The sequence below is a fragment of the Oncorhynchus mykiss genome, chromosome 2 (genome assembly GCF_013265735.2).
Source record: "Oncorhynchus mykiss isolate Arlee chromosome 2, USDA_OmykA_1.1, whole genome shotgun sequence".
NCBI lineage: Eukaryota > Metazoa > Chordata > Actinopteri > Salmoniformes > Salmonidae > Oncorhynchus > Oncorhynchus mykiss.
Genome location: NC_048566.1, coordinates 601,730 through 615,000, shown reverse-complemented (window position 1 = coordinate 615,000; position 13,271 = coordinate 601,730). Strand labels below are relative to the sequence as shown.

General features: G+C 43.5%; 1 protein-coding gene across 1 annotated transcript in view; it reads right to left on the bottom strand.

Moving 5' to 3' along the window:
- LOC110512917 (CUB and sushi domain-containing protein 3) overlaps positions 1–13,271 on the bottom strand; it is a 523,013-nt gene that overhangs the window by 57,194 nt on the left and 452,548 nt on the right. The window contains exons 56-58 of the mRNA XM_036934833.1: positions 12,620–12,805; positions 11,522–11,695; positions 4,872–5,054 (exon numbers count right to left, since the gene is read on the bottom strand). Of these exons, the coding sequence (XP_036790728.1) occupies positions 4,872–5,054; positions 11,522–11,695; positions 12,620–12,805 (543 nt within the window). The remainder of the gene's footprint in view (positions 1–4,871; positions 5,055–11,521; positions 11,696–12,619; positions 12,806–13,271) is intronic.

The window sequence follows — 13,271 nt, the reverse complement described above, 5'->3', positions numbered from 1 at the left end:
TGGAGAGAGGGAGAGAGGGAGAGAGAGAGAGAGAGAGAGAGAGAGAGAGGGAGGGAGGAATGGAGAGAGGGAGAGAGAGAGAGAGAGAGGGGGAGGGAGGAATGGAGAGAGGGAGAGAGAGAGACAGAGAGGGAGGGAGGAATGGAGGGAGGGAGAGAGAGAGAGAGAGAGAGAGAGAGAGAGAGAAAGAGAGGGGGAGGGAGGAATGGAGAGAGGGAGAGAGAGAGAGAGAGAGAGAGAGAAAGAGAGACAGAGAGCGAGAGAGAACGAGAGACAGAGAGAACGAGAAACAAAGAGAGAAAGAGAGACATAGAGAGAGAGAACGAGAGACAGAGAGAGAACGAGAGACAGAGAGAAAGAGAGACAGAGAGCGAGAGAGAACGAGAGACAGAGAGAACGAGAAACAAAGAGAGAACGAGAGAGAGAGAGAACGAGAGACAGAGAAAGAGAGAGAACGAGAGACCGAGAGAAAGAGAGAGCGAGAGAACGAGAGCGAAAGAAAGAGAGAGCGCGAGCGAGAGAGAGAGAGAAAGAGAAAGAGCGAGAACGAGAGAGAGAGGGAGAAGGAGAGACAGAATTAAGGGGGGTCAAAAACACTAATTGCTAAACACGGATCTAATGTCTTTCTAGAACATAAAATGTGACTCATCCAATCCAGATGATTATTAATGTCATGTTTGGTAGCAGGAAACTAAGAGAGGATTCTGTTCTGTTTCCCGGTGTGTCTCTCCACCCAGCACTTCATTATATTTCATTACCAAAATGATTTGCCTTCTCAAATGACTTAATTGTCTGGAAAATGGTTAAATGATTTCTGACGCAGGCAGCTATAGGCTGTAGGGTGAAGCTGGTAGGAAGGAAGGAGAGGTGTCCCCCACTCAATCACTTCCTGACACGACGAGGCCACTGAAAGGGGTTGAACGTGCTCTGAATGTGTTGGCTGTTATACAGTAGTGCACTACATTTTGTCCAGAGCCCTATCGACCCTATCAAATATAGTGCCGTTTGGGATGCACCTTATTCAGCCATTTTCAGTGCTATGGACCCTGGTCGAAATGAAGTTCCCTATATTGGGGGGGGGAGGGTTTCATTCTGGAAAAGGACAATATGTTCAATCTGTGGTAAATATCCCCCCCATTGTTTCAGTAGATTACAAAACACCGGGACGACAGGCTCACATTGCTCTGGGTTAAACAGCAGTCAAGCTCTTAGCTCAAAATCTGAAGCAGAAACAGACACAGTTCAGTCATGGAGAGGATCAAGTCTCTCAGGAATAGAGGATAGAACTAACCGTCTATAAATCATTTCAGCTTACAGGACACGTCAAGGCAAGAGAGGGTGAGCGGGGAGTTCCTGTTGTATTTTTTTTTTTAAAAGGACATTTATGTCTCAACTGCCACCCTATTCTACCTTTTGACACAATGTAGTTCAAAGGTCATTAAATAGACAACAAGGTTCCACTTGAGACACAGCCGTGGTCGTTGTGTCTGTCAAGCTGAGAGAGTTTATAACCGTCTCTGGGAGAGAAAGAGAAGTCTGTCAAGCTGAGAGAGTTTATAACCGTCTGGGAGAAAGAGAAGTCTGTCAAGCTGAGAGAGTTTATAACCGTCTGGGAGAAAGGGAAGTCTGTCAAGCTGAGAGAGTTTATAACCGTCTGGGAGAAAGGGAAGTCTGTCAAGCTGAGAGAGTTTATAACGGTCTGGGAGAGAAAGAGAAGTCTGTCAAGCTGAGAGAGTTTATAACCGTCTGGGAGAGAAAGAGAAGTCTGTCAAGCTGAGAGAGTTTATAACCATCTGGGAGAGAAAGAGAAGTCTGTCAAGCTGAGAGAGTTTATAACCGTCTGGGAGAGAAAGAGAAGTCTGTCAAGCTGAGAGAGTTTATAACCATCTGGGAGAAAGAGAAGTCTGTCAAGCTGAGAGAGTTTATAACCGTCTGGGAGAGAAAGAGAAGTCTGTCAAGCTGAGAGAGTTTATAACCGTCTGGGAGAAAGAGAAGTCTGTCAAGCTGAGAGAGTTTATAACCGTCTGGGAGAGAAAGAGAAGTCTGTCAAGCTGAGAGAGTTTATAACCGTCTGGGAGAAAGAGAAGTCTGTCAAGCTGAGAGAGTTTATAACCGTCAGGGAGAAAGAGAAGTCTGTCAAGATGAGAGAGTTTATAACCGTCTGGGAGAAAGAGAAGTCTGTCAAGCTGAGAGAGTTTATAACCGTCTGGGAGAAAGAGAAGTCTGTCAAGCTGAGAGAGTTTATAACCGTCTGGGAGAAAGAGAAGTCTGTCAAGCTGAGAGAGTTTATAACCGTCTGGGAGAAAGGGAAGTCTGTCAAGCTGAGAGAGTTTATAACCGTCTGGGAGAGAAAGAGAAGTCTGTCAAGCTGAGAGAGTTTATAACCGTCTGGGAGAAAGAGAAGTCTGTCAAGCTGAGAGAGTTTATAACGGTCTGGGAGAAAGAGAAGTCTGTCAAGCTGAGAGAGTTTATAACCGTCTGGGAGAGAAAGAGAAGTCTGTCAAGCTGAGAGAGTTTATAACCGTCTGGGAGAGAAAGAGAAGTCTGTCAAGCTGAGAGAGTTTATAACCGTCTGGGAGAAAGGGAAGTCTGTCAAACTGAGAGAGTTTATAACCGTCTGGGAGAGAAAGAGAAGTCTGTCAAGCTGAGAGAGTTTATAACCGTCTGGGAGAGAAAGAGAAGTCTGTCAAGCTGAGAGAGTTTATAACCATCTGGGAGAGAAAGAGAAGTCTGTCAAGCTGAGAGAGTTTATAACCGTCTGGGAGAAAGAGAAGTCTGTCAAGCTGAGAGAGTTTATAACCATCTGGGAGAGAAAGAGAAGTCTGTCAAGCTGAGAGAGTTTATAACCGTCTGGGAGAAAGGGAAGTCTGTCAAGCTGAGAGAGTTTATAACCGTCTGGGTGAAAGAGAAGTCTGTCAAGCTGAGAGAGTTTATAACCATCTGGGAGAGAAAGAGAAGTCTGTCAAGCTGAGAGAGTTTATAACCGTCTGGGAGAGAAAGAGAAGTCTGTCAAGCTGAGAGAGTTTATAACCATCTGGGAGAAAGAGAAGTCTGTCAAGCTGAGAGAGTTTATAACCATCTGGGAGAGAAAGAGAAGTCTGTCAAGCTGAGAGAGTTTATAACCGTCTCGGGGAGAAAGAGAAGTCTGTCAAGCTGAGAGAGTTTATAACCATCTGGGAGAAAGAGAAGTCTGTCAAGCTGAGAGAGTTTATAACCGTCTCGGGGAGAAAGAGAAGTCTGTCAAGCTGAGAGAGTTTATAACCGTCTGGGAGAGAAAGAGAAGTCTGTCAAGCTGAGAGAGTTTATAACCGTCTGGGAGAAAGAGAAGTCTGTCAAGCTGAGAGAGTTTATAACCGTCTCGGGGAGAAAGAGAAGTCTGTCAAGCTGAGAGAGTTTATAACCGTCTGGGAGAAAGAGAAGTCTGTCAAGCTGAGAGAGTTTATAACCGTCTGAGAGAAAGAGAAGTCTGTCAAGCTGAGAGAGTTTATAACCGTCTCGGGGAGAAAGAGAAGTCTGTCAAGCTGAGAGAGTTTATAACCGTCTCGGGGAGAAAGAGAAGTCTGTCAAGCTGAGAGAGTTTATAACCGTCTGGGAGAAAGGGAAGTCTGTCAAGCTGAGAGAGTTTATAACCGTCTGGGAGAAAGAGAAGTCTGTCAAGCTGAGAGAGTTTATAACCGTCTGGGAGAGAAAGAGAAGTCTGTCAAGCTGAGAGAGTTTATAACCATCTGGGAGAGAAAGAGAAGTCTGTCAAGCTGAGAGAGTTTATAACCGTCTGGGAGAGAAAGAGAAGTCTGTCAAGCTGAGAGAGTTTATAACCATCTGGGAGAGAAAGAGAAGTCTGTCAAGCTGAGAGAGTTTATAACCGTCTGGGGGAGAAAGAGAAGTCTGTCAAGCTGAGAGAGTTTATAACCGTCTGGGAGAAAGAGAAGTCTGTCAAGCTGAGAGAGTTTATAACCGTCTGGGAGAAAGAGAAGTCTGTCAAGCTGAGAGAGTTTATAACCGTCTGGGAGAAAGAGAAGTCTGTCAAGCTGAGAGAGTTTATAACCATCTGGGAGAAAGGGAAGTCTGTCAAGCTGAGAGAGTTTATAACGGTCTGGCAGAAAGAGAAGTCTGTCAAGCTGAGAGAGTTTATAACCGTCTGAGAGAAAGAGAAGTCTGTCAAGCTGAGAGAGTTTATAACCGTCTGGGAGAAAGAGAAGTCTGTCGAGAGATTCTCTGACATTTCCGGTCGAACCCTGTTTATGCCCTGCAGCAGAGAATCGGCCTGTGATTCAATATTTAAAATGTCATTAATCACGTCAGAAGTAGAAGTTGCCTTCAGGCTGAAAAATAAAGTTTTTTTTACAAGGATTCTGGAAGAGAAGAAATATTGGTCGGTTGGCTTTGAGCACTGACTTTTTCTAAGGACAATGTGCAAGCGAAATATACTAATTTACAGCTAATTGCATATTCATTGTTTGTGTGCTCCTGTGTGTGCTCCTGTGTGTGCTCCTGTTGTGTTTATGTGCTCCTGTGTGCTCCTTCGTGTGCCCCTGTTGTGTGTGTGCTCCTGTGTGTGCTCCTGTGTGTGCTCCTGTGTGTGCTCCTGTGTGTGCTCCTGCTTGTGCTCCTGTGTGTGCTCCTGTGTGTGCTCCTGCGTGTGCTCCTGCGTGTGCTCCTGCGTGTGCTCCTGCGTGTGCTCCTGTGTGTGCTCCTGTGTGTGCTCCTGCGTGTGCTCCTGCGTGTGCTCCTGCGTGTGCTCCTGTGTGTGCTCCTGCGTGTGCTCCTGCGTGTGCTCCTGCGTGTGCCTACTCTAAACTGTTGCGTTCATTCAATCCCCATGTGCTCGTCTCTATAAACATGTAGTATTCAGCCAGTCCATCAAGCCTCACGTTTGCAGAAGGGCTGTCTCCCAGACCAGGTCCCATTGGGAAAGCAGATCCTCTCAGCTGAGCCGTACAGCGTGTGGCCCACAGCGCAGGTGAAGCGGACTTTACTACGCAGATAGAAGTTGCTGGCCTCTCTGCTTGCATGGACGGGTGTACCAGGGTCCCCACAGCTGCCTACAGAGTCTCCTATACAGGACAGAGAGAGAGAGAGCGAGAGAGAGAGAGAGAGAGAGAGGGAGAGAGAGAGAGAGAGAGAGAGAGAGAGAGAGACAGAGAGAGAGAGAGAGCGAGAGAATGACCTTGACTGCTCAGCCCTATTCCCTATATAGTGCACTACTTTAGACCAGGGCCCTATTCCCTATATAGTGCACTACTTTAGACCAGGGCCCTATTCCCTATATAGTGCACTACTATAGACCAGGGCCCTATTCCCAATATAGCGAGCTGTGGGTCCTGATCGAACGCAGTGCCCTATATAGGGAATGGGGTTCCATTTGGGGAGCAGGTTCAGTGTAAAGTGCTGTTGGAAGACGAAGTACAACACGATGCAACAATGAACATTTGCCTTGGAGCCAAAAACCTCAGAAACCTCATTCCAGCTGACATGATGTCATTGGGGTTAGGGGTCAATAACCTCAGGAACCTCATTCCAGCTGACATGATGTCATTGGGGTTAGGGGTCAATAACCTCAGAAACCTCATTCCAGCTGACATGATGTCATTGGGGTTAGGGGTCAATAACCTCAGAAACCTCATTCCAGCTGACATGATGTCATTGGGGTTAGGGGTCAATAACCTCAGTAACCTCATTCCAGCTGACATGATGTCATTGGGGTTAGGGGTCAATAACCTCAGAAACCTCATTCCAGCTGACATGATGTCATTGTAAATAAGTATGTGTTCTTAACTGACTAGCCTAGTTGAATAAAGGTTAATAAAATACACAAATATAAGAACCCAGCTCATTCCAGCTGACATGACGGACATGAGAACCCAGACAGGTGTAGATAACAGACAGGTGTAGTTAACAGACAGGTGTAGATAACAGACAGGTGTAGTTAACAGACAGGTGTAGTTAAACAGACAGGTGTAGATAATAGACAGGTGTAGATAACAGACAGGTGTAGATAATAGACAGGTGTAGATAACAGACAGGTGTAGTTAATAGACAGGTGTAGATAACAGACAGGTGTAGATAACAGACAGGTGTAGTTAACAGACAGGTGTAGATAACAGACAGGTGTAGTTAACAGACAGGTGTAGATAACAAACAGGTGTAGTTAACAGACAGGTGTATATAACAGACAGGTGTAGTTAACAGACAGGTGTAGTTAACAGACAGGTGTAGTTAACAGACAGGTGTAGTTAACAGACAGGTGTAGATAACAGACAGGTGTAGATAACAGGTAAATCAGAGGTATGTTGTGAGTGCTCTAGCTTTGACGATAACATGAACTAAGACTGACTTTCCTAGGAAGCAGTAACAGATGCAGTGTTAAAGTGCTACCCTGGCTCGGTCCCTAATGGCACCCGATTCCCTACGTAGTGCACTACTTGGTCTAAGGTAGTGCACTATGTAGGGAATAGGATGGCATTTGTGAAACAACCCAAACCTCAGTCTTTGCAAACGAATTAGTGGAGGCTCCTTATGGTAGCTTAATTTTCCCCCATTAAAAAGCTTCTCCGGTAGAAAACTGGGACATGTTCCCTTCTGAAGCTGAGGAGGAGGAGGACAGAGGAGAGGAGGAGGGGAAGAGAGGAGAGGAGAAGAGGAGAGGAGGGGAGGATGAGAGAATGAGTGTGACTGATCCCATCTTCTGAACATGTCATGTTGTAATGAAGAACAGAACAAGTCAAACAGAGCAGATCAGAACGAGAGAGAGAGAGTGAGATCGAGTGAGCGAGAGAGGACGAGAGAGCGAGAGCGAGTGAGAGCGAGAGGGCGAGAGAGAGCGAGTCAGTCCTATACACAAGGGACATCTCCAACGCAGCAGACTACACTACACTGGGGCGGCAGGGTAGCTAGCCTAGTGGTTAGAGTGTTGGACTAGTAACCGGAAGGTTGCAAGTTCAAAGCTGACAAGGTACAAATCTGTTGTTCTGCCCCTGAACAGGCAGTTAACCCACTGTTCCTAGACCAGTTAACCCACTGTTCCTAGACCAGTTAACCCACTGTTCCTAGACCAGTTAACCCACTAGACTAGTTAACCCACTGTTCCTAGACCAGTTAACCCACTGTTCCTAGGCCGTCATTGAAAATAAGAATTTGTTCTTAACTGACTTGCCTAGTTAAATAAAAGGTAAAAAATGAATTTAAAAAACTACACCCATAAATGCTTCTTCTTCACTATGTAGCTAGCTGTGTATATACATTCACCATGTAGCTAGCTGTGTATATACATTCACCATGTAGCTAGCTGTGTATATACATTCACTATGTAGCCAGCTGTGTATATACATTCACCATGTAGCTAGCTGTGTATATACATTCACCATGTAGCTAGCTGTGTATATACATTCACTACGTAGCTAGCTGTGTATATACATTCACTACGTAGCTAGCTGTGTATATACATTCACTACGTAGCTAGCTGTGTATATACATTCACCATGTAGCTAGCTGTGTATATACATTCACTACGTAGCTAGCTGTGTATATACATTCACTATGTAGCCAGCTGTGTATATACATTCACCATGTAGCTAGCTGTGTATATACATTCACTATGTAGCTAGCTGTGTATATACATTCACTACGTAGCTAGCTGTGTATATACATTCACTACGTAGCTAGCTGTGTATATACATTCACCATGTAGCTAGCTGTGTATATACATTCACTACGTAGCTAGCTGTGTATATACATTCACTACGTAGCTAGCTGTGTATATACATTCACCATGTAGCTAGCTGTGTATATACATTCACTACGTAGCTAGCTGTGTATATACATTCACCATGTAGCTAGCTGTGTATATACATTCACTACGTAGCTAGCTGTGTATATACATTCACCATGTAGCTAGCTGTGTATATACATTCACTATGTAGCTAGCTGTGCATATACATTCACTATGTAGCTAGCTGTGTATATACATTCACCATGTAGCTAGCTGTGTATATACATTCACTATGTAGCTAGCTCTGTAGCTAACTGTGTATATACATTCACTATGTAGCTAGCTCTGTATATACATTCACTATGTAGCTAGCTCTGTAGCCAGCTGTGTATATACATTCACTATGTAGCTAGCTCTGTATATACATTCACTATGTAGCTAGCTCTGTAGCCAGCTGTGTATATACATTCACTATGTAGCCAGCTTTGTATATACATTCACTATGTAGCCAGCTTTGTATATACATTCACTATGTAGCCAGCTGTGTATATACATTCACTATGTAGCCAGCTTTGTATATACATTCACTATGTAGCCAGCTTTGTAGCCAGCTGTGTATATACATTCACTATGTAGCCAGCTCTGTAGCCAGCTGTGTATATACATTCACTATGTAGCCAGCTTTGTAGCCAGCTGTGTATATACATTCACTATGTAGCCAGCTTTGTATATACATTCACTATGTAGCCAGCTCTGTAGCCAGCTGTGTATATACATTCACTATGTAGCCAGCTCTGTAGCCAGCTGTGTATATACATTCACTATGTAGCCAGCTCTGTAGCCAGCTGTGTATATACATTCACTATGTAGCCAGCTGTGTATATACATTCACTATGTAGCCAGCTCTGTAGCCAGCTGTGTATATACATTCACTATGTAGCCAGCTCTGTAGCCAGCTGTGTATAGACATTCACTATGTAGCCAGCTAGCTGTGTATATACATTCACTATGTAGCCAGCTAGCTGTGTATATACATTCACTATGTAGCTAGCGGTGTATATACATTCACTATGTAGCTAGCGGTGTATATACATTCACTATGTAGCTAGGTGTGTATATACATGCACTAGGTAGCTAGGGGTGTATATACATTCACTATGTAGCCAGCTAGCTGTGTATATACATTCACTATGTAGCCAGCGGTGTATATACATTCACTATGTAGCTAGCGGTGTATATACATTCACTATGTAGCTAGGTGTGTATATACATGCACTAGGTAGCTAGGGGTGTATATACATTCACTATGTAGCCAGCGGTGTATATACATTCACTATGTAGCTAGCGGTGTATATACATTCACTATGTAGCTAGGTGTGTATATACATGCACTAGGTAGCTAGGGGTGTATATTCATTCACTATGTAGCTAGCTGTGTATATACATTCACTATGTAGCCAGCTAGCTGTGTTTATACGATCACTATGTAGCTAGCTGTGTATATACATTCAATATGTAGCCAGCTAGCTGTGTTTATACATTCACCATGTAGTTAGCTGTGTATACACATTCACTATGTAGCCAGCTAGCTGTGTATATACATTCACTATGTAGCTACCTAACTGTGTGTATATAACCAGGTAGGCAAGTTGAGAACAAGTCCTTATTTACAACTGCGACCTGGCCAAGAATAAAGCAAAGCAGTGCGACACAGACAACAACACAGAGTTACACTTGGAATAAACAAAACATACAGTCAATAACACAATAGAAAAAAAAGAAAGTCTATATACAGTGTGTGTAAATGACACGAGGAATCAATGTGGAGGCTATATACAGGGGGTACCAGTACAGAGTCAATGTGGAGACTATATACAGGGGGTACCAGTACAGAGTCAATGTGGAGACTATATACAGGGGGTACCAGTACAGAGTCAATGTGGAGACTATATACAGGGGGTACCGGTACAGAGTCAATGTGGAGGCTATATACAGGGGGTACCGGTACAGAGTCAATGTGGAGGCTATATACAGGGTATTACGGTACAGAGTCAATGTGGAGGCTATATACAGGGGGTACCGGTACAGAGTCAATGTGGAGGCTATATACAGGGGGTACCGGTACAGAGTCAATGTGGAGGCTATATACAGGGGGTACCGGTACAGAGTCAATGTGGAGGATATATACAGGAGGGTACCGGTCATTAACCCCATCTCATTAACCCCATCTCATTAACCCCCATCTCAGCCACACATTTAAATATATAGAACTTCCGATGAGTGAACAGCTTACAGCAAACTTTGAGATAAAACTTTGAAAACAGGATGTACATTTGTTGTTTTAAACTTCCTAAAGTTCATTTAAATGACATTAAAACCAGTAGGCAATGCTAACAATATGTGAGCCGTCTGCTGCTGAAGGTCTGGCGGAAAGTAACCAGATGGAGACTCGCTTCATCATCAGTCTCCATGACAACCTGGAGAAGCTGATCATAGAACATCTAAATCAAATAGACAGGAAGGTGAACAGTCTCCATGACAACCTGGAGAAGCTGCTCATAGAACATCTAAATCAAATAAACAGGAAGGTGAACAGTCTCCATGACAACCTGGAGAAGATGATCATAGAACATCTAAATCAAATAAACATCAAGGTGAACAGTCTCCATGACAACCTGGAGAAGCTGCTCATAGAACATCGAAATCAAATAAACATCAAGGTGAACAGTCTCCATGACAACCTGGAGAAGCTGCTCATAGAACATCGAAATCAAATAAACATCAAGGTGAACAGTCTCCATGACAACCTGGAGAAGCTGCTCATAGAACATCTAAATCAAATAAACATCAAGGTGAACAGTCTCCATGACAACCTGGAGAAGCTGCTCATAGAACATCGAAATCAAATAAACATCAAGGTGAACAGTCTCCATGACAACCTGGAGAAGCTGCTCATAGAACATCTAAATCAAATAAACAGGAAGGTGAACAGTCTCCATGACAACCTGGAGAAGCTGCTCATAGAACATCTAAATCAAATAAACATCAAGGTGAACAGTCTCCATGACAACCTGGAGAAGCTGCTCATAGAACATCTAAATCAAATAAACATCAAGGTGAACAGTCTCCATGACAACCTGGAGAAGCTGATCATAGAACATCTAAATCAAATAAATATGAACAGTGAGGTATGGGTCATTCCCTGAACAGTGAGGTAATGGTCCTTACCTGAACAGTGAGGTGTGGGTCATTCCCTGAACAGTGAGGTATGACAGTGAGGTATGGGCCATTCCCTGAACAGTGAGGTGTGGGTCCTTACCTGAACAGTGGGGTAATGGTCCTTCCCTGAACAGTGAGGTAATGGTCCTTACCTGAACAGTGAGGTAATGGTCCTTACCTGAACAGTGAGGTATGGGTCCTTACCTGAACAGTGAGGTATGGGTCCTTACCTGAACAGTGAGGTATGGGTCCTTACCTGAACAGTGAGGTATGGGTCCTTACCTGAACAGTGAGGTGTGGGTCCTTACCTGAACAGTGGGGTAATGGTCCTTCCCTGAACAGTGAGGTAATGGTCCTTACCTGAACAGTGAGGTAATGGTCCTTACCTGAACAGTGAGGTAATGGTCCTTACCTGAACAGTGAGGTAATGGTCCTTACCTGAACAGTGAGGTAATGGTCCTTACCTGAACAGTGAGGTAATGGTCCTTACCTGAACAGTGAGGTAATGGTCCTTACCTGAACAGTGAGGTAATGGTCCTTACCTGAACAGTGAGGTATGGGTCCTTACCTGAACAGTGAGGTAATGGTCCTTACCTGAACAGTGAGGTATGGGTCCACTCCAGTGTCCATTGATTTGACAGGTGAGTGATGACTCTCCAATCAGCTCTCTGTCCCCTGAACAGGAGTACTGCACCGTGGAGCCAAACGAGAACTTGTCCCCAACCATGGTACCGTAGGGAGGAGAGCCAGGGTTCCCACAGTCCTCCTCTATAACACACAATAACATTCCCCATAGCCAACAGTCAGATTGTTATGGCTCATTAACACTGTTTGTGTCCCAAATGGCACCCTATTCCTTATGTAGTGCACTACTTTTAACTACAGCCCTATTGCCCCTGTATAGGGAATGGGGTGCCATTTGGGATGTAGTCATCTTTAACACAACACTCTTAGAATAAAATGATTCCAAAACGGTTTATTTGGCTGTCATCATAGGAGAACCCTTTTGGGTTCCATGTAGAACTCTCTATCGGAAAGGGTTCTAAAATGGAACTCAATAGGGTTCTACCTTTTTTTTTAAAAGAGTGTATACTGTCGGTCAGTATAGCCATTACAGTCAGCCTTTATTAGGTCATTAGCATTTAGACAGACGTTGGTTACACACATTTGTAACCTATACAAATCAAGTCCATTAAGGATCAAACACATGGCTAGAACAACAGGGAGATCGTGGAGAAATGCTTTGATGAATGTCACTCACAGCAAAAGATAAGTACTATTGCGCGATAAATGTGAACTGTGCATCAACCTTTGGTGTGTACATAGGCTTCCTTTTTTAATCTCTAGTCTCCTCCTCCTGCACCTCAGTAGTTGTGGGTGTGTGGTACAGGTGTAGGATCTTAATTTGACCTGTATTGTGGCAGCAAAATAATCCTGCAGCAACAGGATTTGAATGTTTAGTCCATCATGTTGATTGATCGGGGGGAGGGGGTCAAAATGAGGCCACATGTTAAAGTGGAATACTGTTAATACAACCGGGTGACAGAGCTGGTTTTCAGTGAATTTGTGTGAAGAAAAAAAAATAAAAAACGCGAAGCTCATCTGCATTTCCTCAGCAACAAAACAGTGATCAAATAAAGATCCTACATCTGTAGTTTCAACAAGTTGTGAAGAGAAAACAGACAAACGTACCAAGACATTCAGGTAGAGGTTTGTCCCAGTGGCCAATAGGTTGACAGGTCAGTGCAGAGGAACCGAACAGGTAGTATCCAGGGTTACAGGTGTAGAACACCACACTGCCCAGGGTGAAGTTACCGTGCTCTATCTTACTCTCCCTGATGGAGTTAGCCGGGATGCCAGGGTCTGTGCAGTTCACCACTGGATGGAATTAAAACACATAGAATGAATAACATTATATCATTGTTAATACAAATATATCTAGAATAACTATTTGTCAAAACTACTGTATCAATAACAACTATTGTATCAATAACAACTATTGTATCAATAACACCTATTGTATCAATAACACCTATTGTATCAATAACAACTATTGTATCAATAACACCTACTGTATCAATAACACCTATTGTATCAATAACAACTATTGTATCAATAACACCTACTGTATCAATAACACCTATTGTATCAATAACACCTATTGTATCAATAACAACTATTGTATCAATAACACCTATTGTATCAATAACAACTATTGTATCAATAACACCTATTGTATCAATAACACCTATTGTATCAATAACACCTATTGTATCAATAACACCTACTGTATCAATAACAACTATTGTATCAATAACACCTATTGTATCAATAACACCTATTG